Genomic DNA, 26,093 nt, shown 5'->3' on the forward strand with positions numbered 1-26,093 from the left:
TACGGTTACTGTCCATCAGCTTAGCAAAATGTGGTAGAGTCACTACTTGTCCTCTCTGTGTTGTGCAGCCCACCCTCCCCTTTCTCCCTCCCCCCCATGCATGCTAATCTTAATACCCCCCTTCTTCTTCCCCCCCCTTATCCCTCCCTGCCCACCCATCCTCCCCAGTTCCTTTCCCTTTGGTACCTGTTAGTCCATTTTTGGGTTCTGTAATTCTGCTGCTGTTTTGTTCCTTCAGTTTTTCCTTTGTTCCTATACTCCTCAGATGAGTGAAATCATTTGGTATTTCTCTTTCTCCGCTTGGCTTATTTCACTGAGCATAATACTCTCCAGCTCCATCCATGTTGCTGCAAATGGTTGGATTTTTCCACTTCTTATGGCTGAGTAGTATTCCATTGTGTATATGTACCACATCTTCTTTATCCATTCATCTACAGATGGACATTTAGGTTGCTTCCAATTCTTGGCTATTGTAAATAGTGCTGCGATAAACATAGGAGTGCATCTGTCTTTCTCAAACTTGATTGCTGCGTTCTTAGGGTAAATTCCTAGGAGTGGAATTCCTGGGTTCTCTGGCTGCTTTTAATAGTTTATCCTTATCCTTGATCTTTGCCATTTTATTTACCATATGTTTTGGTGTTGTCTTCCTTGGGTCTCTTGTGTTGGGAGATCTGTGTACCTCTATGGCCTGAGAGGATATCTCCTTCCCCAGATTGGGGAAGTTTTCAGCAATTATCCCCTCAAAGACACTTCCTATCCCTTTTTCTCTCTTATTCTTCTTTTGGTACTCCTATAATGCGAATATTGTTCTGTTTGGATTGGTCACACAGTTCTCTCAATATTCTTTCATTCTTAGATATCCTTTTTTCTGTCTGTGCCTCAGCTTCTTTGTATTCCTCTTCCCTAGTTTCTATTTCATTTATCATCTTCTCCACCATATCTAAACTAATCTGCTTTTAATTACTTCCATTGTGCTCTTCAACGATTGGATCTCCGACCAGAATTCATTCCTGAGTTCTTGAATATCTTTCCATACCCCCTTTAGCATGTTAATAATTTTTATTTTGAACTCCCTTTCACGAAGAGTCACGAAAAGTCCATGTCATCTTTCTCAGGAGTTATATTAATTTTACTCTGAACCAGAATCCTTTGGCGTTTCATATTGGTATATGATGCCCTCTAGTGTCCAGAAGCTCTACTCTCTCATGCTGCTCAGCCCCTGAAGCAATGTTGGGGGTCGCAGAGTAGTGGTATTGGTGCCTGGGGGGAGGAAAGAGCTGTTTCCTGCTTTCCAGCCACTATGCCTGTTTCCACTGCCTGAACCAGTGGGCTGAGCACACAGGCTAAGCCTCTGTTCCTTGCATTTGCAGTTGTTGTAGACAGATCTTCCCTTTGCCTGGCCTAACACCAGGGTAGGGTTTGCTGGTTTGCGAGCCAGGTGGGCCTGGCCGGGAGAAAGGCACAATAGGCTGCCTATCACAGAGGGGGGTCCCTGGAGCTGTGTAGCCAGCCAGGGAGCTGGAGCACCTGGAAATCGTGAAAGCTCCCAACCTGCTGGGCAGAGTGCACCCGGACAATTTTTGTCTACCTGTCCTTTCTCCTGAGCAGTAAGCTCTGTGCAATCCTTGCCCCTTTAGCAGCCCTCCTGCTAAGGGCTTCCTTGTTAGGAAGTCTCTCAGCCTGCCCTCCCTTCCTTTGTCCCAGAGCAGCTGGATATGGATCCCTGCTTTCCACAAGTGGCCAGAATCTCAGTCTCTCCAGGAATTCTGTCTGTCCTAGCTTTTCAATCCCCCAATCACGAGAGTATCATGAAAGCACCACGAAATATAGGTTTGTGCTCCCAGAGCAGATCTCCGGAGGAGCTACGTATTCAGCAGTCCCAGGCCTCCACTCCCTCCCCGCTCCATTTCTCTTCCTCCAGCTGCTGAGCTGGGGTGGGGGAAGGGCTTGGGTCCTGACAGGCCACAGCTTTGGTACATTACCCTGTTCCATGAGGTCTGCTCTTTTCTCCAGGTGTATGCAGTCTGGCACAGTCCTCCTTCCTGGTGCTCTTTCTGCATTAGTTGTATTAATTATATGTTTGTGTTATATGTGGTTTTAGGAGGAAGCCTCTCTCTCACCTCTCATGCCACCATCTTTAATCCTTCCCTTCTTTGCATATTTATGTCTTACATTAACAATTAACTTTTACTTGTTGGTAAGTTTTTTAGTAAATTTTATGTCTTTTTGTGTGTTTCATATCCTGTATATTCACTGGGCTTAAGTCTTACACCTTAGTTTGAGGTCAGAGAGTGTGTATTCTATTCTGCTGGCATGCGGACTATGTATATAAGATGAAGAGGTTTCGAGTAACATTACGAAATAGTGCTAGGTGCTGGTGACCATGTGGGGGGCCCTTTGGCCTGGGAGTCCTCTTTAGGTGTTAGAAGAATTCTTGAGGGGTTGTGTGCCCTCTGGATTCTTTTATAAATTGAACCAATTAAAACTTAATTTTAGAATTCCCCCTGGTAAACCCAAAATGAATCACAGCATTCTGCAATCAAACAGAACCTTAGAGGCAGGGTAGGCCATCCCTTCATCTCACAAGTGAGGAAACAAAGTTACCAAGAACTCAGTTCTCTAAGAGGTAGTTAACTTCAGTCTAAGGATTCTACTGCTTAAATAAAAAAGACCACTTCCTTTTACTTAAGTTGAGAGTTGCCTAAAGAGAGCAGTCAGTGGTAAAAACAGGGCACTTTTTATAACACAGTTACCCACTATTATACCTAGTTTTGCTCTATATGCTGAATCTTAGAATCATGGAACTTGTAGAGCACCTTAGAATTACATAATTCAGGACACTTCATCTCATGTGGAGTAAGGGAATTGAAGCCCACAGAGATCGTGGAGCTTGCCTAAAGTCACACATTTGGTTAGTAATAGAGCAAGGATCAGGACTTGGGTTTCTGGATTCCTGACTCAGTTTTCTCCTTTTCCAGACCTGTGCTTTCTTGGGAGCCAGGGAGATATGATGAAACGTTTTAGGGATACTTGTGAAATCTTTATCAGTTCATTTCTTCACTAGGTTAACATTCCTAGGAGTAACTTATTTCCTTATACTGGGGGAGATTATGGACTTTTTCCCTATGTGTGTGGTGGTTTGTAGTAACTGGGGCTTAGAGAATCCTCAGCCTCTGCACCTCTGTTATATTCAAGGCATGGAGGAGAGAGAAATGGTAGAAGGGAAATTACAGCACATATAATTGGCTTTTACCCTTATACTTTTGTCAAGAATTAGTGAGAGCATGCCCAGTCACCATAGAATATAAATATGGGTCAGAGTGGCTTTGCTAATACTTCTCAGAGAGAGACTGTGTGTGAGTAAATGTGCATTGTTTGCCCATCTGTACATACGTTCAGGAAACCCTGAATAAGGAAGGATAAATGTTCAGGTTCCTTTAGGAAGAGTCTGATTTGAATTTCTAGCACTCTCCAAGGGTAGGTCAGAGAAAACAACTGCAACAGTAAGTTAAAAGGGTATTATAGGAAGGGGTCTGATACAGCTTGCGTATTTTTACAATAATGCTGACCAGGAATGTATAGAGAGACCCCTGTGTAACAGTGAGGATGTAAAGGAACATAATTTTCTGGTTAGGTTCCAGCCTGTGTAGGATAGAAGGCTGGGACGCAGATTCTAGTTGGGGTTCAGGACGTTCCAATCAGGGAGGTTGGCAGAACTCCTGTAAACCTGAGAAGATGTTTCAGCAGCTTTTAGTTCATCTCCCCAACCTTGAAGAAGGACCTGCCAAGCCTCTAACTATTCTACACCTCAGAGAGAATATCCGGGAAACTACTTCTCAGTAGCTGTGGTTACAGGCTGCAACTATTGAGGTCCCTGTGATTTCAGTTTTATTAAGGCTTCTGCCCCTAGGGCAGTGAGCAGCTGAGTTCTTGTGAGGCATCCCCCTTGGAATGATAACACACACCTGCAGCAGCCCCATAACAGTGGTGAAAGTCCCAGAGATTAGAAGAAATAGTCCAGGAGCCTAGCCTATCAGTTTGACTGTCTGCCTAGGGGCAGGACAAGCAGCTGGCTTCCAAGGTTGTGAACATTTGTTTCCCATAGATGACAAATAGGGAATACCCAAATCAGGTTAGAAATCTGGATTTCCCCTTAATTCTTGAGGCTGTGCCGCAGTTATAGGAGGGTGGATAAAACAAGAGACTCTGTAAGCAGATAAAGAGGGGGGTTCTGAGTTAGAACAATGCCCAGAATCTCTGCAGAGTTTTGTAAACTCTGACCATTATGGGAACCTTGCAGCTCCTACCCTGGCTGGTGGCTTCTTACGTCCTGGCCATCTCTGAACCAATTGAGACAAGTTCTTTGCTCTTTATTTATACTTCTGAGACCCCATTAAGATACGTTTTTAAAATTTGTATTCCTCCTTAAGACAATATTGTTAGCACTGATTAAAATAAAAGTGCAGTGAAGCAGTACAAAGTCTAGTCCTGCTTTCTATATTGCCCCATAGCAGCAGGGGAGAAAAGGTAATGTTAGTTTAATTTTTTCCCCTTGTTCTTAGGATAACTAGTTTAAAAAAAATTAAGTCTTATAGAAATATATAACCTAGATCAAAGGTATAACATTTAGATTTTTAAGATAAGTACACCACATATATTACTTTTTATTTTTTTAATTGTTTTTATGAAAATGGGACCATACCACACATACTGTTATGTACAACTTGTATTTTCTCATTTGAGAGGCAGGTTAGCACAGTGGTTAAAAGCCTAGCCTCTCAAGCCAGTCTGCCCAGGTTTGAATCTGGCTTCATCATTTGTTATTGAATGATTTTGGACAAGCTTCCTTTTTAACCTTTGTACACTTGTATTATCTGTAAAATGTGGGTTAATGATAGTCCTGACCTTGTAGAGTACCTTGTAGAGTTTTAAGAATTGGATGAGTTAATGTACAGGAAATGCTTAAGATAGTGCCTAGCATAGAAATGCTCCATCTGTTGACTTCGTTATTATTTAATTATGTAAGTAAAACATGGTCATTGTAGAAAAATTAGGAAAAACAAATAAAGCAAAACTATGAATGAAGTTAAAAGTATTAAAGCTCTATCTTTGGAGACAGATTCTCTAATATATACCCTTCTAGATGCTCTCCAATATAAATGTATATACACATAAATATAAACATACTTTTTAAACACAAATGGCACTATAACATATATAATATGTATATAAATCTATTATATAAGTATAAATTAATAGTTTAATTGTTAATAAGCAAATATCTAAGTCATATTAATGCTACATGACATCCTATTTTATGGATGTAAGAAATTCTGGATATTTGTGGTATTTCTGATTTTTTTGCTTTTATAAACAATGCTTTGAGGATCAACCTAGTATACTGGTTTTACATCCTTGGGTAATTATTTCCTTAGGCCAAGTTCCTGGAAGTAGGATTGAGTTCTATTCAATCCATTTTTTTGTGTGTAATTCAATTTGATTGATTTTTTCTTGCAAGAGTACCTTTTTCCAGACCTTGTTAGAGTATATGACATCTTATATGTGTATATGACATATGTGACATGTGTAGAAGATGACACATTTTGGACATGTTTTTTTGTTTTAACCTTAACACTTTTCTTTCACAGTTCAAGATAATTGTAGATTTACTTCTTTATTTAAATACTGAATACACACAGAAAATATTTTTCAAATGTATAAAGGGATAATTAAGGAAATTAAAATTTTTCCTGTGCCTTAGTTACCTCTCCTTAGCAGCAACTGGTATTGGCAATTTCCTGTATATCCTTCTAGAGAGTTCCATGCATATGTAAGCATATATGTACTGTTTTTTGCATTTGGTGACAAACTTTGCATATACCATTCTACAACCTTAGTTTTGTTCTCTTATCACTAAATCTTGGAAGTTTTTTGTACCTGGTGCATTTTTTTAAATTTACTTATTATTGAAGTATAGTTGATATAATCTTATATTGGTTTCAAGTATACAACACAGTGTATTGTATTACTAAATGACGCACATTATTAAATTCTCACCCCCACTAGTGCAGTTACTATCTGTCAACATAGGAAGATATTACAGAATCACTGACTATATTCTCCCTGCTTTACTAAAACCCCCATGACCAACTTACATTATGATTGAGAGTTTTTGTGCCCTTTTATCTCCCTCACTCTCCCCACCCCACTGGTAACTACCAGCCACTTCTTAGTGTCTATGAGTCTACTGCTATTTTGTTCATTTTATTTGCTTTGTTTTTATATTCCACAAATAAGTAAAATAATATGGTATTTGTCTTTCTCTGCCTGGCTTATTTCACTTAGCATAATACCCTTTTGGTCCATCCATGTTATTGCAAATGACAGGATTTCTTTCTTTTTTATGGCTGAATAATATTCCATTGTATATGTGTACTGCATCTTCTTTCATTCATCTATTGATAAACACTTAGGTTGCTTCCATATCTTGATTACTGCAAATAGTGCAGTGATAAACGGGTACGTATATCTTTTCGAATCACAGATTTTATTTTTTTTGGGTAAATTCCTAGGAGTGAGATTACTGAGTCATATGGTATTTCTACATTTAGTTTTTTGAGGAACCTCTGTACTGCTTTCCATAGCGGCTGCACCAGTTTACATTCCTATCGAGTGTAGGAGGGTTCCCATTTCTCCACGTTCTCACTAACACTTGTTATTTCTTGTCTTTTGGATAGTGGCCATTCTAACTAGTGTGAGATATCTCATTGTGGTACCTGGTGCATTTAAAAGGCAGCAATAATTTTTTTTCCTCTGATTAATTTTATAGCTTGCTGAGAAACCAAATTACATGTTTATTTAATTGAGGTGGATATTGTAAAGCCAGCAGTAGAATAGATGAATTGTGGATATTTGGGGATATTTTTGCTGCCATGCAGAAGCTGTCTCAGGTAGCTGCCCTTGTTCCCAAGGCTGTGTGTGTTTCTGGTTCAGGAGCAGCAATACCCACCATCCAGAACAGCAAGTCTCAGGCCGCATTAACTGAAGTCAGGAACAAAGGTTGTGACAGTCCTGTTGTGCCAATATTGGTCAGTGTACATGTGGAGCTCCACACACTCTGTTCTGGAGGAACACAGGCATTCTAGAATATTAGAGAAGTGAGTCCAGGCTGGATGTTCCCACCTGTGCTCACGCTGCACCCTATCTTGGAGTTTCCCAGGAGTGACTAAGCACAGGGTGACTGTTGCTGGGTGCTGTGGAGAGGATTCCTGCCTGGGCTGTTAAACCAGGTGGTCTCTGTGGGTTCATCCTAACTCTGCAGGTAGACATAAGACTGTTTTAACCAGCAACGGAAAAAACCTCTGGGTGTATCAAATTCTGTCATCTTTTATTCTTATAATTCAGAAGTAAAAATATTCCAGTACTTCTTGTTCTCTAGTAATTTCTACATTTAAAAAAATTTATTTCCTTATCTGTGAAGACTGCTCAAAGTTGAATATGACTTTAAAAAATGTATGCTCATTGTTGGGGGGGCATGGGGAGGGCTGTGCAACATAGAGCAGACAAGTAGTGATTTTACAGCATCCTCCTATGCTGATGGACAGTGACTATGAAGGGGTATGTGGGGGGGACTTGGTGAAGAGGGGAGCCTAGTAAACAATGTTCTTCATGTAATTGTAGATTAATGATACCAAAATAAAAAATTTTTAAAAAATGTATGCTCATTAAAATTTTTGGTATATTTGTGAATTATTTATAAATATATGATACACTTTTAAACAGATCTGTATTCAGTCCTGTGTCCTCCTTTTTTTCACCTATTACTATATCCTGCTGTTGTGTGTTCCTCATAAGCATCATTTAAAATACATTATTCCATCAAACAAACTTATGTTATCATAGTCACTTAACTATACCTTTACTCTTCATTTAAATGAATAAGTGATTGTCTGATTTTTAAAAGTTTACCATTGTGATTCTTGAAAGCTTGCTCTTTTTATGCCATTCCTTCTCCCTTCCTGCTTTCTAGATGCCCCTCTTCCTGTTTAACATAATTCCAGACCTCCTCCCACTCCCTGTGTTGCTTCAGGGGACAGATTCTGTCCTTTCTGGACCTTTCCTTCTTCACTAGTCTTTTCCTCTCAGGACAGAAACATCCTTAAGCCTTTCTCATCATAAGGAAGAACAGCCCCACACAACCCACTTCTCTATCCCCTGCCCTCCCCTGCTTCCCTTCCTTTGAAATCAAACTTTTTGTCTTCAGTCTCTGTCTCCCTGCCTCATCTCCTGTTCACTCTGACTCGCTGCAGCTTGGCTTCCATTCCTTCGCCACCTAAAGCAGCTCTTCACAGTGCCACCCAGCTCTGTGGGACTACTCTGAACTGTTGTACCGACAGTCCTCTGCCTGGCCAGGTTCGGCTTGTTTTGCCTGGCCAGTCTGTTAGTTGCCTTTGATGCCTCTTCCCCCAACCCCAGCAGTCCACTTGCTTCACATTGTGTGTGCTTTGGCGGGGAGGGGGTTCGAGAGGTAAAAGCACATAAAATGTCCCATTTTCACTATTTTTGAGTGCACAGTTTGGTAATGTTACGCATATTCCCACTGTTGCAAAACACATCTTCAGAACTTTTTCATCTTGCAAAACTGAAGCTCTATACTCATTAAACAAAAATCCTCCTTTTCTCTCCCCCCAAACAACTCCCTTGACTTTGATGAGCCTCTTCTCTAGGATTTTCTCTTACCTCTGGTCAGTCTCTCTCAGTCTTTTTTGCAAGCTCCTTTTTTATTTTTTATTTTCCCTTTTTTATTTTAAATGTTATTTTTAAAAAGTATTCTCATGCACTGGCACTGTTGGTGGTAATGTAAATTGAAAAGGCCTTTCCAGAGGATGGTATGGAAGTACAGCATCTAGGAAAGTAAATTTAACCCAGTTCTGCCTCTAGGTAACTGTCCTAGGAGAGAGGTTTGTTCTTGTGATCAAAAAATCATGTCACCAGCGTGTTAATTGCAACATGATTTGTTTCAGGGAAAAAATTGGCAACCAGGCAATTTCAGCCTTGAGGAGAATGGAAAAATACATTGTTTAGACTGGCAGATTGGAAATTAAAAATGTAACCTACATGAGAGCAGGGACCTTGTCTATTCAGCTCAAACATGAATCTGTGTAAGTAAAGAGAAATTGAGAGAATGAGTTACTGAAAGTGATGAATGGAGAGAGGACAGCGGGAAAGGCTAATAGCTACATTGTGTGAATCTTTTAAAATGAGAACATAGTCATATATCACTTGTGTGAAAAAAGAAGGGCTAAAAAATAGTCAGTACCTCCCAGGGTTACATATCTGCTGACCCACTTCTGTTTTCATTCTGTACACACTTCCTATGTGGCCTCTCAGAATCCATGGCTTCACCTACCACCTTCAGGATTTCTCCTTGAAATCTCAAATTCTGCATGTGCAAACTTGGGATCATTATCTTTCTTCCTCAGTCTCCATCTTTTTCTTGAAATTCTTGTTTCAGTAAAGAAGAATTCACCACTAATTATCCAGGGTGATATAAGCCAATTATTACTTCCTGATCCACCATAGTTCCTTTCTTTTTTTTTTTTTTGAGAGGGCATCTCTCATATTTATTGATCAAATGGTTGCTAACAACAATAAAATTCAGTATAGGGGGGTCAATGCTCAATGTACAATCATTAATCCATCTCAAGCCTAATTCTCATCAGTCTCCAATCTTCTTAAGCATAACGAACAAGTTCTTACATGGTGAACGAATTCTTACATAGTGAATAAATTCTTACATGGTGAACAGTACAAGGGCATTCATCACAGAAACTTTTGGTTTTGATCACGCATTATGACCTATAAACAATCAGGTCAAATATGAATATTCGTTTGATTTTTCTACTTGATTTATATGTTGATCCCACATTTCTCCCTCTATTATTATTATTATTTTTATTTTTAATAAAATGCTGAAGTGGTAGGTAGATGCAAGATAAAGGTAGAAAACATAGTTTAGTGCTGTAAGAGGGCAAATGTAGATGATCAGATGATCAGGTGTGTGCCTATGGACTAAGTATTAATCCAGGCTAGACAAGGGCAGCAAGACATCCACGGATGCAGAAGATTTCTCTCAAAGCAGGGGGGGTGAGGTTCTGAGCCTCACCTCTGTTGATCCCCAAATTCTCACCTGATGGTCCCCCTGCAACTGTGCCTGTCTTAGGTTGTTCCTCCCTTGAGGAATCTTACCCGTCTCTGGCTAACCAGCCATCTTCCGGGGCCATACAGGGAAATGTAAAGTTGGTAAGTGAGAGAGAAGCCATATTGTTTGAAAAGGTTAGCTTTTTACTTCTTTGAAGATTTATGCCCTGTGGCTTCTATGCCCAGCACTAGTCTCGAGGTATCTTTACCACCTGGAGGAATTATGATACTTGGTAAATTCGATATGAGGCACGAATTCTATTTAAGGGTTGTAATTAGGCAGGAAGAAGAAAAGCTATAAATGTAGCATATGGAAGGAAACATGGGAGGATTGATTATTTCTTTGACATATCTTCTTGTATAGTACCTTAAGTATGTATAGGTTTTAAACTACTAACTAATTTGCACACACATATTAACATAATAGGAATACGGTGACATAAACAAAGCAAATCTATAATTACCATCCATCTCCAGTGAAGCCAAGAAAACCATTTAGACACCCTAGGCATTTGTGAAAATTTATCTATGATATGATGGATATTGTCCAACTGTACTTGAACAATCAGACAAATTAAAGCAGCCCATTTCTGGGATCTGTTCACATCCCATATGTTCTTTTAACCGTAGATAGTCTATAGTCATGAGATTTTGGAGTGCTACAACTTGCACCCCTCCCAACTCCTGGTTGAGTTCCAACAGTACAGATCCGGTCAAATTCGTTGTCTCACTGTATGCACATGCCAGCCTAGACATCTCCCTCCTCATTCCTATGGCAAGTCCAGGAGATGGTGGGCTGGATGCAGCCACAACCGCAGCATCGTCCGGATCCCTGTGGAGGCTTGTTGATGATCATCCCCTGGCACAAGTCCTCCAGAGGAGTGCTGATGCCGGAAGCTCCTCCTCGTATTGTATCTTACTTCATTTTCTGGGTATCCAAGCTAGGCCTTGATCTTCTGCATAGAAACAAACAGACCCTTTGCCCACACTTTGACATGCCCTCTATACCACTGTGCAGAACTCATTGGAGGTCAGCACACAGTAACTGCTTTTTTTTTTTTTTTTTATTAAGAGAAAGGAATATTATCAGAAAAGAGTACCTCCATAGCTGATCATCTGACACCCTTTAAGTGATCAACATTAAGGATATTTAAAGCATGTGTTGATCTTTGATTTACCAATAGTTTATCCTATCAAGGAGTAATCCCCCTTTTCTTTCTTTCTTTCTTTCTTTTTTTTTTTTTTAATTTTTAATCTACACTTACATGAAGAATACTATGTTTACTATGCTCTCCCCTCTATCAGGTCCCCCCTAACAACCACATTACGGTTACTGTCCATCAGCTTAGCAAAATGTTGTAGAGTCACTACGTGTCCTCTCTGTGTTGTGCAGCCCACCCTCCCCTTTCTCCCTCCCCCCCATGCATGCTAATCTTAATACCCCCTTCTTCTTCCCCCCCCCTTATCCCTCCCTGCCCACCCATCCTCCCCAGTTCCTTTCCCTTTGGTACCTGTTAGTCCATTTTTGGATTCTGTAATTCTGCTGCTGTTTTGTTCCTTCAGTTTTTCCTTTGTTCCTATACTCCTCAAATGAGTGAAATCATTTGGTATTTCTCTTTCTCCGCTTGGCTTATTTCACTGAGCATAATACTCTCCAGCTCCATCCATGTTGCTGCAAATGGTTGGGTTTTTCCACTTCTTATGGCTGAGTAGTATTCCATTGTGTATATGTACCACATCTTCTTTATCCATTCATCTACCGATGGACATTTAGGTTGCTTCCAATTCTTGGCTATTGTAAATAGTGCTACGATAAACATAGGGGTGCATCTGTCTTTCTCAAACTTGATTGCTGCGTTCTTAGGGTAAATTCCTAGGAGTGGAATTCCTGGGTCAAATGGTAGGTCTGTTTTGAGCATTTTGATGAACCTCCATACTGCTTTCCACAATGGTTGAACTAATTTACATCCCCACAAGCAGTGTAGAAGGGTTCCCCTTTCTCCACAGCCTTGCCAACATTTCTTGTTGTTTGTCTTTTGGATGGCAGCTATCCTTACTGGTGTGAGGTGATACCTCATTGTAGTTTTAATTTGCATTTCTCTGATAATTAGCGATGTGGAGCATCTTTTCATCTGTCTGTTGGCCATCTGTATTTCTTTAGTAGAGAACTGTCAGTTCAGTTCCTCTGCCCATTTTTTAATTGGGTTATTTTTTGTTTGTTGAGGCATGTGAGCTCTTTATATATTCTGGACGTAAAGCCTTTATTGGATCTGTCATTTTCAAATATATTCTCCCATACTGTAGGATTCCTTTTTGTTCTATTGATGCTGTCTTTTGCTGTACAGAAGCTTTTCAGCTTAATGTAGTCCCACTTGCTCATTTTTACTGTTGTTTTCCTTGCCTGGGGAGATATGTTCAAGAAGAGGTCACTCATGTTTATGTCTAAGAGGTTTTTACCTATGTTTTTTTCCAAGAGTTTAATGGTTTCATGACTTACATTCAGGTCTTTGATCCATTTTGAGTTTACCTTTGTATATGGGGTTAGACAATGATGCAGTTTCATTCTCCTACATGTAGCTGTCCAGTTTTGCCAGCACCATCTGTTGAAGAGACTGTCATTTTGCCATTCTATGCCCATGGCTCCTTTATCAAATATTAATTGACCATATATGTTTGGGTTAATGTCTGGAGTCTCTAATCTGTTCTACTGGTCTGTGGCTCTGTTCTTGTGCCAGTACCAAATTGTCTTGATTACTATGGCTTTGTAGTAGAGCTTGAAGTTGGGGAGAGAGATCCACCCTACTTTATTCTTCTTTTTCAGGATTGCTTTGGCTATTCGGGGTCTTTGGTGTTTCCATATGAATTTTTGAATTATTTGTTCCAATTCATTGAAGAATGTTGCTGGTAATTTGAGAGGGATTGCATCAAATCTGTATATTGCTTTGGGCAGGATGGCCATTTTGACGATATTAATTCTTCCTAGCCATGAGCATAGGATGAGTTTCCATTTATTAGTGTCCCCTTTAATTTCTCTTAAGAGTGACTTGTAGTTTTCAGAGTATAGGTCTTTCACTTCTTTGGTTAGGTTTATTCCTAGATATTTTATTCTTTTTGATGCAATGGTGAATGGAATTGTTTTCCTGATTTCTCTTTCTATTGATTCATTGTTACTGTATAGGAAAGCTACAGATTTCTGTGTGTTAATTTTGTATCCTGCAACTTTGCTGTATTCCGTTATGAGTTCTAGTAGTTTTGGAGTGGAGTCTTTAGGGTTTTTTATGTACAGTATCATGTCATCTGCAAATAGTGACAGTTTAACTTCTTCTTTACCAATCTGGATTCCTTGTATTTCTTTGTTTTGTCTGATTGCCGTGGCTAGGACCTCCAGTACTATGTTAAATAACAGTGGGGAGAGTGGGCATCCCTGTCTGGTTCCCGATCTCAGAGGAAATGCTTTCAGCTTCTCGCTGTTCAGTATAATGCTGGCTGTGGGTTTATCATATATAGCCTTTATTATGTTGAGGTACTTGCCCTCTATTCCCATTTTGCTGAGAGTTTTTATCATGAATGGATGTTGAATTTTGTCAAATACTTTTTCAGCATCTATGGAGATGATCATGTGGGTTTTGTCTTTCTTTTTGTTGATGTGGTGGATGATGTTGATGGATTTTCGAATGTTGTACCATCCTTGCATCCCTGGGATGAACCCCACTTGGTCATGGTGTATGATCCTTTTGATATACTGTTGAATTCTGTTTGCTAATATTTTATTGAGTATTTTTGCATCTACATTCATCAGGGATACTGGTCTGTAATTTTCTTTTTTGGTGGGGTCTTTTCCTGGTTTTGGTATTAGGGTGATGTTGGCTTCATAGAATGAGTTTGGGAGTATTCCCTCTTCTTCTATTTTGTGGAACACTTTAAGGAGAATGGGTATTATGTCTTCTCTGTGTGTCTGATAAAATTCCGAGGTAAATCCGTCCGGCCCCGGGGTTTTGTTCTTGGGTAGTTTTTTGATTACTGTTTCAATTTCTTTGCTTGTAATTGGTTTGTTTAACTTTTGTGTTTCTTCCTTGGTCAGTCTTGGGAGGTTGTATTTTTCTAGGAAGTTGTCCATTTCTTCTAGGTTTTCCAGCTTGTTGGCATATAGGTTTTCATAGTAGTCTTTAATAATTCTTTGTATTTCTGTGGAGTCTGTCGTGATTTTTCCATTCTCATTTCTGATTATGTTGATTTGTGTTGACTCTCTTTTTCTCTTAATAAGTTGGGCTAGAGGCTTATCTATTTTGTTTATTTTCTCAAAGAACCAGCTCTTGGTTTCGTTGATTTTTGCTATTGTTTTATTCTTCTCAATTTTGTTTATTTCTTCTCTGATCTTTATTATGTCCCTCCTTCTGCTGACTTTAGGCCTCATTTGTTCTTCTTTTTCCAGTTTTAATAATTGTGATGTTAGACTATTCATTTGGGATTGTTCTTCCTTCTTCAAGTGTGCTTGGATTGCTATATACTTTCCTCTTAAGACTGCTTTCGCTGCATCCCACAGAAGTTGGGGCTTAGTGTTGTTGTTGTCATTTGTTTCTATATATTCCTTGATCTCTATTTTGATTTGTTCATTGATCCATTGATTATTTAGTAGCATGTTGTTAAGCCTCCATGTGTTTGTGAGCCTTTTTGTTTTCTTTGTAGAATTTATTTCTACTTTCATACCTTTGTGGTCTGAAAAATTGGTTGGTAGAATTTCAATATTTTGGAATTTACTGAGGCTCTTTTTGTGAGCTAGTATGTGGTCTATTCTGGAGAATGTTCCATGTGCACTTGAGAAGAATGTATATCCTGTTGCTTTTGGATGTAAAGTTCTATAGATGTCTATTAGGTCCATCTGTTCTAGTGTGTTGTTCAGTGCCTGTGTGTCTTTACTTATTTTCTGCCCGGTGGATCTATCCTTTGGGGTGAGTGGTGTGTTGAAGTCTCCTACAATGAATGCATTGCAGTCTATTTCCCTCTTTAGTTCTGTTAGTATTTGCTTCACATATGCTGGTGCTCCTGTATTGGGTGCATATATATTTAGAATGGTTATATCCTCTTGTTGGACTGAGCCCTTTATCATTATGTAGTGGCCTTCTTTATCTCTTGTTACTTTCTTTGTTTTGAAGTCTATTTTGTCTGATATTAGTACTGCAACCCCTGCTTTCTTCTCACTGTTGTTTGCCTGAAATATGTTTTTCCATCCCTTGACTTTTAGTCTATGCTTATCTTTGGGTTTAAGGAGAGTTTCTTGTAAGCAGCATATAGATGGGTCTTGCTTTTTTATCCATTCTATTACTCTATGTCTTTTGATTGGTGCATTAAGTCCATTTACATTTAGGGTGACTGTTGAAAGATGTGTACTTATTGCCATTGCAGGTTTTAGATTCGTGGTTACCAAAGGTTCAAGGTTAGCTTCTTTAGTATCTTACTGCCTAACTTAGCTCGCTTATTGAGCTGTTATATACACTGTCTGGAGATTCTTTTCTTCTCTCCCTTCTTATTCCTCCTCCTCCATTCTTCATATGTTGTGTGTTTTGTTCTGTGCTCTTTTTAGGGGTGCTGCCATCTAGAGCAGTCCCTGTAGGATGCCCTGTAGAGGTGGTTTGTGGGAAGCAAATTCCCTCAGCTTTTGCTTGTCTGGGAATTGTTTGATCCCACCATCATATTTTAATGATAGTCGTGCTGGATACAGTATCCTTGGTTCAAGGCCCTTCTGTTTCATTGCATTAAGTATATCATGCCATTCTCTTCTGGCCTGTAGGGTTTCTGTTGAGAAGTCTGATGTTAGCCTGATTGGTTTTCCTTTATAGGTGACCTTTTTCTCTCTAGCTGCCTTTAAAACTCTTTCCTTGTCCTTGATCCTTGCCATTTTAATTATTATGTGTCTTGGTGTTGTCCTCCTTGGATCCTTTCTGTTGGGGGTTCTGTATAATTCCATGGTCTGTTCGATTATTTCCTCCCCCAGTTTGGGGAAGTTTTCAGCAATTATTTCTTCAAAGAGACTTTCTATCCCTTTTCCTCTTTCTTCTTCTGGTATCCCTATAATACGAATGTTTTTCCTTTTGTATTGGTCACATATTTCTCTTAGTGTTGTTTCATTCCTGGAGATCCTTTTATCTCTCTCTATGTCAGCTTCTATACGTTCCTGTTCTCTGGCTTCTATTCCTTCAATGGCCTCTTGCATCTTATCCATTCTGCTTATAAATCCTTCCAGGGATTGTTTCACTTCAGTGATCTCTTTCCTGACATCTGTGATCTCCTTCCGGACTTCATCCCACTGCTCTTGCATTTTTCTCTGCATCTCATCCCATTGCTCTTGCATTTTTTTCTGCATCTCTGTCAGCATGTTCATGATTTTTATTTTGAATTCTTTTTCAGGAGGACTAGTTAGGTCTGTCTCCTTCTCAGGTGTTGTCTCTGTGATCTTTGTCTGCCTGTAGTTTTGCCTTTTCATGGTGATAGAGATAGTTTGCAGAGCTGGTACAAGTGACCGCTGGAAGAGCTTCCCTTCTTGTTGGTTTGTAGCCTTTTCCTGGGAGAATAGCGACCTCTAGTGGCTTGTGCTGGGCAGCTGTGCGCAGACAGGGCTTCTGCTTCCTGCCCAGTTGCTTTGGGGTTTATCTCCGCTGTTGCTGTGGGCTTGGCCTGTCTGGGGCTGTTCCTCCAAAATGGTGGAGCCCCGTTGGAGGGGGAGCAGCCAGGAGACTATTTATCTCCGTAAGGGGCCTCTGTGCTCCCTGCTGCCCAGGGGGTTAGAGTGCCCAGAGATCCCCAGATTCCCTGCCTCTGGTCTAAGTGACCTGTCCTGCCCCTTTAAGACTTCCAAAAAGCACTCTCCAAACCAAAACAACAACAGCAAGAAAAAGGAAAAAACACGCGATTTTTTTTTTTTTTTCCTCAGGTGCCGGTCCCAGGCACCCGCTCACTGGTCCTGCTGCCCTGTCTCCCTAGCACCAGGGTCCCTGTCCTTTCAAGGCTTCCAAAAAGCACCCACCCACCGGTCCCGCAGTGAAGGATCGCTCGATATTCTTTGTCCTCAGGCACTGGTCCCAGGCACCCGCTCACCAGTCCCGCCGCCCTGCCTCCCTAGCACCGGGGTCCCTGTCCCTTCAAGGCTTCCAAAAAGCACTCGCCAAAAAGAGAGAAAAAAAGAGGAAAAACGCGCGATTTCTTCCGTCCTCAGGTGCCGGTCTCAGGCACCCACCCACCGGTCCCACAGGGAAAAACGCGCGATATTCTTTGTCCTCAGGTGCCGGTCCCAGGCACCCGCTCACCAGTCCCGCCGCCCTGCCTCCCTAGCACCGGGGTCCCTGTCCCTTTTAGGCTTCCAAAAAGCACTCGCAGAAAACAGAAAAAAAAAGGGGAAAAGCGCGCGATTTCCTCTGTCCTCAAGTGCCGGTCTCAGGCACCCGCCCACCGGTCCCGCAGGGAAAAACGTGGGATATTCTTTGTCCTCAGGCGCCGGTCCCAGGCACCCGCTCACCAGTCCCGCCACCCTGCCTCCCTAGCACTGGGGTCCCCGTCCCTTCAAGGCTTCCAAAAAGCGCTCGCCAAAAAGAGAAAAAAAAAAAAAAAAAAAAGGGGAAAAACGCGCGACCTCCTCCGTCCTCAGGCACCGGTCTCAGGCACCCGCCCGCCGGTCCCGCAGGGAGAAACGCGGGGTGTTCTTTGTCCTCCAGCGCCGTTCCCAGGCACCTGCTCACCGGTCCCGCCACCCTACCTCCCCAGCAACGGGGGCCCGTCCCTCTAAGGCTTCCAAAAAGCGCTCGCCAAAAAAAAAAACAACCGCTCCGGTTTCTCTCCACCCGCCGGGAGCCGGGGGGAGGGGCGCTCGGGTCCCGCCGGGCCGGGGCTTGTATCTTACCCCCTTCGCAAGGCTCTGGTTCCTTGCAGGTGTGGATGTGGTCTGGATGTTGTCCTGTGTCCTGTGGTCTCTATTTTAGGAAGGTTTTTCTCTGTTATATTTTCATAGCTCTATGTGTTTTTGGGAGGAGATTTCTACTGCTCTACTCACACCGCCATCCTGGCTCCGCCCCCGGAATTTCTTAATGATTGAATCTCCCATCTTAAATTCGTTCCTGAGTTCTTGAATATTTTTCCGTACTTCAATGAGCATGTTTATGAATTTTATTTTAAACTCTCTTTCAGGAAGATTGGTGAGTTCCGTTTCATTTGGCCCTTTTTCTGGGGTTTGTGAGATTTTGGTCTGAATCATGTTCTTTTGACGTTTCATATTTCTGTGTGGTGCCCTCTATTGCCCAGAAGCTCCAGTCTCTGGAGCTGCTTAGCCCCTAGAGTGAGGTTGGGGGAGCTGATGCCTGGGGGGAGGAAAGGTCTGTTTCCTGACTCCCGTCTGGCCTGCCAGTCTCCTGTATCAGGGCCAGTGGACTGAGTACACAGGTGTAAAGCTATGTGCCTCTCTAATTATTGTAGGTTGGGCCTCCCTCTGGCTGGCCTGATTCCAGTGCAGTGACTGCCGGTTTGTGAGGCGGTGCTGTCAGGCCAGGAGGAAGGCTAGGCAGGCTGCATGTCACAGTGGTGGGGTGCCTTGGAGCCGAGTAGCTAGTCAGGGGAATGGAGCACCTGAAGCTCCCCAAAGTTCCCAATCTGCTGGGTAGAGCGTGCCCAGACAATCTTTTCCCCCTGTCCCTTCTCCTGCACAGCCAGCTCCATGCAAACTCCACCCCTTCAGCAGCCTTCTCGCTGCTAGGAAGGCTCTTAGACTGCCTGCCTTTCCTCTGACACAGAGTGGTCAGGTGTGGATCACATCCTCCACAAACAGCCACAATCTGTCTCTCAAGCACTCCGCCTGTCCCAGCTTCCCATCCTCCAGAGCACCTACATTGCAGACCTCCAGGGCCAGGTGTTCAGCAGTCCCAAGCTTCTGCCCGCTCCCCACTCTGTTTCTCTTCCTCCCACCGGTGAGCTGGGGTGGGGGAAGGGCTTGGGTCCCCCCATATCAAGGCTTTTGTACGTTACCCTGTTTTGTGAGGTCTGTGTGCAGTCTGGTGCGGCCTTCTTTCCTGATGCTGTTTTAGGGTTAGTTGTATTAACTATATTTTCACACTATCTGTGGTTTTGGGAGGAGTTCTCTGTCTCAACCTCTCACACCACCATCTTGAATCAAGTCCTGTATTTTTTTTTGTTAAGGTATCATTGATATACAATCTTTTGAAGGTTTCACATGAGCGACATTGTGGTTACAACATTCACCCCTATTATCAAATCCACACACACACCCCATTTCAGTCACTGTCCATCAGCATAGTAAGATGCCACAGAGTCACTACTTGTCATCTCTGTACTACACTGTTTTCCCCATGACTTCCCCCACACTGTGTGCCAATCATAATGCCCCTCAATACCCTTCTCCCTCCCTCCCCACCCACCTTCCCCCACTCCTTCCCTTTGGGAACTGCTAGTCCCTTCTTGGAGTCTGTGAGTCTGCTGCTGCTTCGTTGTTATACTCCACAGATGAGGGAAATCCTTTGGTACTTGTCTGTCTCCGCCTGGTTTATTTCACTGGGCATAATACCCTCTAGCTCCATCCATGTTGTTGCAAATGGTAGGATTTGTTTTCTTACGGCTGAGTAATATTCCATTGTGTATATGTACCACATCTTCTTTATCCATTCAATCTGCTGATGGACACTTCGGTTGCTTCCATATCCTGGCTATTGTAAACAGTGCTGCGATAAACATAGGGGTGCATATGTCTTTTTGAATCTGAGATATTGTTTTCTTTTGGTAAATTCCTAGGAGTGGAATTCCCAGGTCAAATGGTATTTCTATTTTTAGTTTTTTGAGGAACCTCCATATTGCTTTACACAATGGTTAAACTAATTTACATTCCCACCAACAGTGTAGGAGGGTTCCCCTTTCTCTGTATCCTTGCCAGCATTCAACTGGCCTATAATCTTAAAAAAAATGTCAAGGTTGTGAAAGACAAAGGTTTAGTAACTTTCAGATTAAAGGGAGTTTAAACGAGCTTGACAGTTCAATACAACATGTACTCTTGAATGTTCTTTTGCGAAAGGAGATTATTGGGACAAGTGGCAAAATTGGAAAGAGATTTGGAAATAATAGAACTATGTCAATGCTAATTTCCTGATTTCCATAATTTTACTATTGCTATGTAAGAGAATATTCTTAGGAAATACACAGTAAAGTTATATAGGTATAAAGGCGTCAAGTCTTCAGTTTACTTTTAAACAGTTCAGAAAGTTTTTATCTGTTCGTGTATACATAGAAGTTATATAATAAATATGGTAAAATGTGAACATTTAGGGAATCTGGTTGAAGGGTATATGGGGTCTTTGTACTATTCTTAAGACTTTTTCTGTAAGCCTGAAATTGTCAAATAAAAATTAAAACCTATAAATATATATCAACAAAAGAAATCCTTCAGGTCCTCCCATAGCTTTCAGGTTAATTCTAACTGTAGTTTGGTGCCCCAGCGCCTTCAGCAGTTGGCTCCTTCCCTGCTCTCTGTGCTTATCTAACAGCGTATCTCTACACAGAGCTGCAACTGACTTCTTCCTTTGATTCCTGCTAGTTTATCTGCTCTAGAAGGCCCAGGCCCTGCTCTATGACACTAACTTCTCATTTTTTAAACCAGTGGTTCTTAATTGGGGGCAGTTTTGTCCCCCAGGGGATACTTGCCAAAGTCTGGAGACATTTTTGGTTGTTACAACTGGATGAATACTAACTTCAAGTGGGTAGAGGCCAGGGATGCTACTAAACATTGTACAGTGCACAGTATGTACCCTATGACAAAGAATTTTGTAGCCCAAGATGACTATAGTGCTGAGCTTGTTGTTGTAAACAGATCTTGAGTGCCTTGTCAGGGAAGTCTTTCCAGCCATCCCCAGTCTGATTTAAAGCCCATCTTCTGTGTTGCTCCAGTACTTTCTGCTCATCTCCCATCCTTCATGACACACAGACTAGGTTTCCTTAGGCTTTATTGATGGATGAATGGCAATTATTGAATGGTTGATATTGAATATTAAATGTAGATTGTTTTGCAGTGAGGTTTTAGGCTAAATTTAACCAGATTTTAGTATAAAAGAAAAAAATATTGCCCTTTATTTCTCCTTCCCTCCCCAGTCTTTGGATACTAATATGCAGCAGCATCACAGGGTATTAGTGTTCCTATATAAATCGAGTAAAGATAAGTGGTTCCAAAGGGAGCCTTGTGATATATTGTGTCCATTAGCTTTGTGTATTAATCAGCACTTTTCTCAGTTGAAAGAGACAAAGGCTGAGCTGAAACCAGCCTAAGCATGGTAGCGAATTTACTGACTCACATGGCTGATGTTGAGAAGGTGTTTGTGGTGCCAGAGGTGACTGAATCTGAGGCCTCAGACAGTCTCATCTGAGTCTCATCTCTCAGCTCTGCCCTCATTATGGGCTCCTTTCTGTAGGTTGGCCACCTCATTAGTGGCAGAGGTGGTTACCAGGCCCTTGGGTTATACATCCTAGCAGTGTGCAGCCCCAGGGAAGAGCTGCCCTTGAGAGCTCCAGCAGAAGTCCCAGGCTTACTGTCATCGTCCTGGGGTGGGCTGCATATCCACTAGGAACCAGGGTGATTCCTAAAGAAAAACTGGTACTGTTGACAGAAAATAGAATGTTAGGTAGCCAGAATAGTAAATGTCCACTGTACCCTGGTGCTGGGAAGCTCCCAGTTAAAGCAACATTTATTTATTTTATTTTTTTTTATTTTTTATTTATTTTGGTTACATTAATGTACAATTACATGAGCAACATTATGGTTACTAGACTCCCTCTATTATTAAGTCCCCACCACATACCCTGTTACAGTCACTGTCCCTCAGCATAGTGAGATGCTATAGAATCACTACTTGTCTTCTCTGTGTAATACTGCCTTCCCCATGTCCCCCCCACCGCTACATTATGCATGCTAATTGTAATGCCCCTTTTACCCCTTATCCCTCCCTTCCCACCCATTCTCCCCAGTTCCTTTCCCTTTGGTAACTGTTAGTCCATTCTTGGGTTCTGTGAATCTGCTGCTGTTTTGTTCCTTCAGTTTTTGCTTTGTTCTTATACTCCACAGATGAGTGAAATCATCTGATACTTGTCTTTCTCCGCCTGGCTTATTTCACTAAGCATAATACCCTCTAGATTCCTCCAAAATTGTTGCAAATGGTAGGATTTGTTTTCTTCTTATGGCTGAATAATATACCATTGTGTATATGTACCACATCTTTTTTATCCATTCATCTACTGATGGACACTTAGGGTGTTTCCATTTCTTGGCTATTGTAAATTAAAGCAACATTTAAACACACCATTTTAGGGATTTGTAAGGAACTGTGCCTAAAGCCCTAATGTCCCTCCCAACACCCAGTTCATTCTTGTTTGCCATGTTCATGACACCTGGTCCTGGACAACTGCTCAAAAACTCATTTCAGCCTGGGTTAGGTCCCCACATCTCTTGCCCTCATGGTGCCCTGTGCCTATTCTATCAAGGCATTGATCACTTCCTATTTTAAATGTATGTTTATGGAATGCTTTTCCCATCAGAATTAGGTTTCTTGAGTCAACTTTTCTTCCTAGATAACATAGTAAACTCTCAATAAATAATTGTTGGATAAATGAACAGATCTAGGCAGTGAGTTCATGTTGGTACATATTTGCAGGCCTCTTCTGAATTGGCCTCTTTTTTCTCTGTTGTCCCTTCCAGGACCTGGGTTTCAGTGATGAGACATGGGGTATGATGTAACCCGTTTCCAGGGGGATGTTGATGAGGACCTTATCTGTCCTATTTGCAGTGGAGTCTTGGAGGAACCAGTCCAGGTGAGTCAGTCTGATGGCAGATTTCATGGGGCGGTAGATGGCAGTGGAGTTCATAGGAAATACTCATATGTGATGGGGCCAATGGAGAAGTCACTGGGTTCTGGCTCTGCATCTCTCCTCACCTCACCATCCCTAGCCAAACAGAGGTTTGGTGCAGAGGTAGCTAAAGAGGAATAGAGCTTTCCAGAGTCTATCTAGAGGTGGATGCCACAAATCTAGTGCTTCATATTTTCTTCTGAGGTTATTCTGAGATTTTCCTGCCTAACAGGTCAGCTGTTTCTGTTTGCTGATATTAGCTCAGGGGCTTCCTTTCCTCTTACGGGGCTCTGACTAGGTTCCATCTTCCTACCCATGGTGGAGCTCCTGAACTCTCCTGATAAGTTCTCCCTGCATTTTGATGATGTATTGTTTCAGGTAATCAGCCAGTCTCCCTTCAGGTCTCTTCTGCCTGCCTACTGTTTAACAGGTGGGAAGTGGAGAACTATATTTACTGACCCATTTTCTTCCTGGGATTTATTGGAAAAACATTTTTGTTGTGGCTGTGTACCCTTCATTTTGATATGAAAGCTGCCCCCTTCAATAGGTCATTTCTCTACCAACTTGGCCAGACCAGCGTCAGTTGTATCTTCCTGGGTATGTGGAAGTATGAGAAGCTCATGTTTAACAGGCAAGTAAAATGCATGAGAGGAATTCTGAAGAGTTGTGAACACAGGACATCTTCCTGCAAGGCCCTTATTACCCACACTCTATAAATACCAGTTGATCCTCTGCCACTCCTGACTAGTTAGATATAATCCCATTTTCAAGCCAGGACATACGAGTCAATGAGGTCTCATGGCCCTTGCTTCACTTGCCTCTTATACAACTCCCAGGAGGTCTCCTCGATCGTTGAGTATCCCAGTTGGTAATTAAAAATTTCAACCACCCAGAGGGGCTAAGATGCCTGAGCTGAATGGGAATCAACTGCGTTCCAGTGGCAGCTAGTCCTGGGCCCAGCTGCTGTCTAGGACTGCACAGCCCACTGCCGTGAGCAGATTACTGGGTACGGAATAAGCCATCCTGGAGTTGTCAACAGGCCATGGGGTGTGTCTGTTCCCTCCCCACCTTGGCAGGGCCTTCTCCATTTCTGGCACCATCATTTGAAGTGAGTCACATGGAAGAGAAGTCATTGGCTTATAAAAGACTGTCTTAAATCAGAAGCCATCCCCTCAACTCTAGGATTTACCTTCTGAGGAGCAGGCCAGGCAACCTCATGGTGCCAGGTTACCAGACACATTTCTAAGAAGGCCCCTTGCTAGGGGTGCTGATTTCTCTATATCATACTTATTTATTTTTTGCTTATGTAATAAATTCATATAGTTCAGAAATCAAAACAGTATACAAAGATACATAGTGTGCAATCTTTCTTCCATTCTTATCTCCCAGTCTACTTAAGCCTCCCCAGAGATAACTATCTTTATTGGTTTATTTGGTATATTCTTCCAGTATGTATGTGAGCAGATAAACTCTGGATGAATATATATATATATATATATATATATATATATATTCCCCACCCCCACTTTTTTTACACAGGACATAGGACATTCTGTATGTTTCTGTAGGGGTGGCAGATTTAGAATGGTCATAAAAGAGGTAGTAACAATTGGGCTGAGATCTGAATGACAAGGGGCCATTCATGCTAGGATTTAGAGGAAGAACATTTCAGGCAAAGGAGAGCAGCAAAAACAAAGGTCCTGAGGCAGGAATGTGGTATGAGGTAAGGAGAGGTCAGAGGCATGGGCCAGATCATCAGTATCTTATAGGTCCTGCATAGGAGTTTGGATTTATGTTAAGTACGATAGGAAGCCATTGTAAAGTTTTCAGAAGGAGAATGATATGAGCTAGTTTGCATTTTTAAATGTTTACTCTGGCTGCTGAATGTAGATGAATTATAAAGGAGTGTGGTTGAAACAGACCAGTTAGAAAACATATTCAATAGTATAGGTAAGAGATGATAACTTAAACTGGGTTAGTGGTAGTATAGATGGGGAAAGTTGGACAAACTTAAGATTTTTAAAAATAAGTAAATATGCCTTTGAAAAAGAAAAATCTGCTGCAGTTGGATTAGTGATATTGAGAATACCTTTTTCCCTTAGAGAACCTGCTGTGTTTCACTCTTTGGTGTCTTTGAGATCTCCAAGGCACAAATTGCCCTTTTTTATCTTAAGCACCTAGTAGAATATTTGGGACATAGTTAACACTCCAGTCATTCATTTATTCATCAACATTGACTAAGTACCTCCTATGTTTGTCCCATGCTGAAGGCTGGCTAGTGTCTCCATAGCAGCCTGGAAGTCCTCTTGCTTTGAGGTATTAACTTTAGAGGTTATCTGAGTTATCAAGGAGGTGACTTCACAAAACCAATCAGTAAGATCAGAAATACGATGCCTCTGAAACTGAAAAGGTGAATTTGCGACAAACCAGCTTTGTTTTGCAGGTTGGCCTGGCCCTTGGGATTCTCACATCAACCCTCAGAAAACAAGAACTTTGGTCCACAAAGAGAGAACTCTTCACCCCACCCCAAGAGCTCCAGGCTTTTTTGTTTTGTTTTACTTTCTTACGTTGAACTTTTTGCCAGTAAATTTCTGGCCCCTTCCTCTCTACTTATCCTTCAAGACCTATATCAAATTCTGTCCTCTCCATAAATCCCTGCCCTGATTGACCAGCCTGGAAAGGTCACTCCTTCCCCTGGACTTCTTTGGTAGTCCAGTTGGCAATTAAAAATTGACTACCTTATATCACCTCTCCTACTGTCCTGGGATATTGTTTGTATCTCTTATTGTTATATAACTTTTTACTTGTTTGTCTTATGTCACAAGCCATTTGGAATGGAGCACAGGAAGGTATCTGAGCTGACCCTGCAGCACATTGCCCATAGTGCATCTGGCTGTGGCCGTGGCCCCAGGGCCTCTGGTCCTGGCAGCTGCTCAAAGACCAGATTGGCTTTGTGGAGCTGCGTCCGGGCTGTCAGCACCCTCTCACCTCTTGTGCCCTCACCTGTTCTCCCT

At 41.7% G+C, this 26,093-nt stretch overlaps 1 protein-coding gene across 5 annotated transcripts in view; it reads left to right on the forward strand.

The window, feature by feature from the left end:
* The window catches only part of RNF41 (ring finger protein 41), a 42,621-nt gene that overhangs the window by 9,600 nt on the left and 6,928 nt on the right, over positions 1-26,093 (forward strand). For all 5 annotated transcript variants that reach the window (XM_037008951.2, XM_073216601.1, XM_037008952.2 and 2 more), the window contains one exon: positions 22,931-23,043. In XM_037008951.2, coding sequence (XP_036864846.1) covers positions 22,954-23,043 — 90 coding nt within the window. In that variant the 5' untranslated portion in view covers positions 22,931-22,953. The remainder of the gene's footprint in view (positions 1-22,930; positions 23,044-26,093) is intronic.

Source organism: Manis javanica, chromosome 11, assembly GCF_040802235.1.
Source record: "Manis javanica isolate MJ-LG chromosome 11, MJ_LKY, whole genome shotgun sequence".
Classification (NCBI taxonomy): domain Eukaryota; kingdom Metazoa; phylum Chordata; class Mammalia; order Pholidota; family Manidae; genus Manis; species Manis javanica.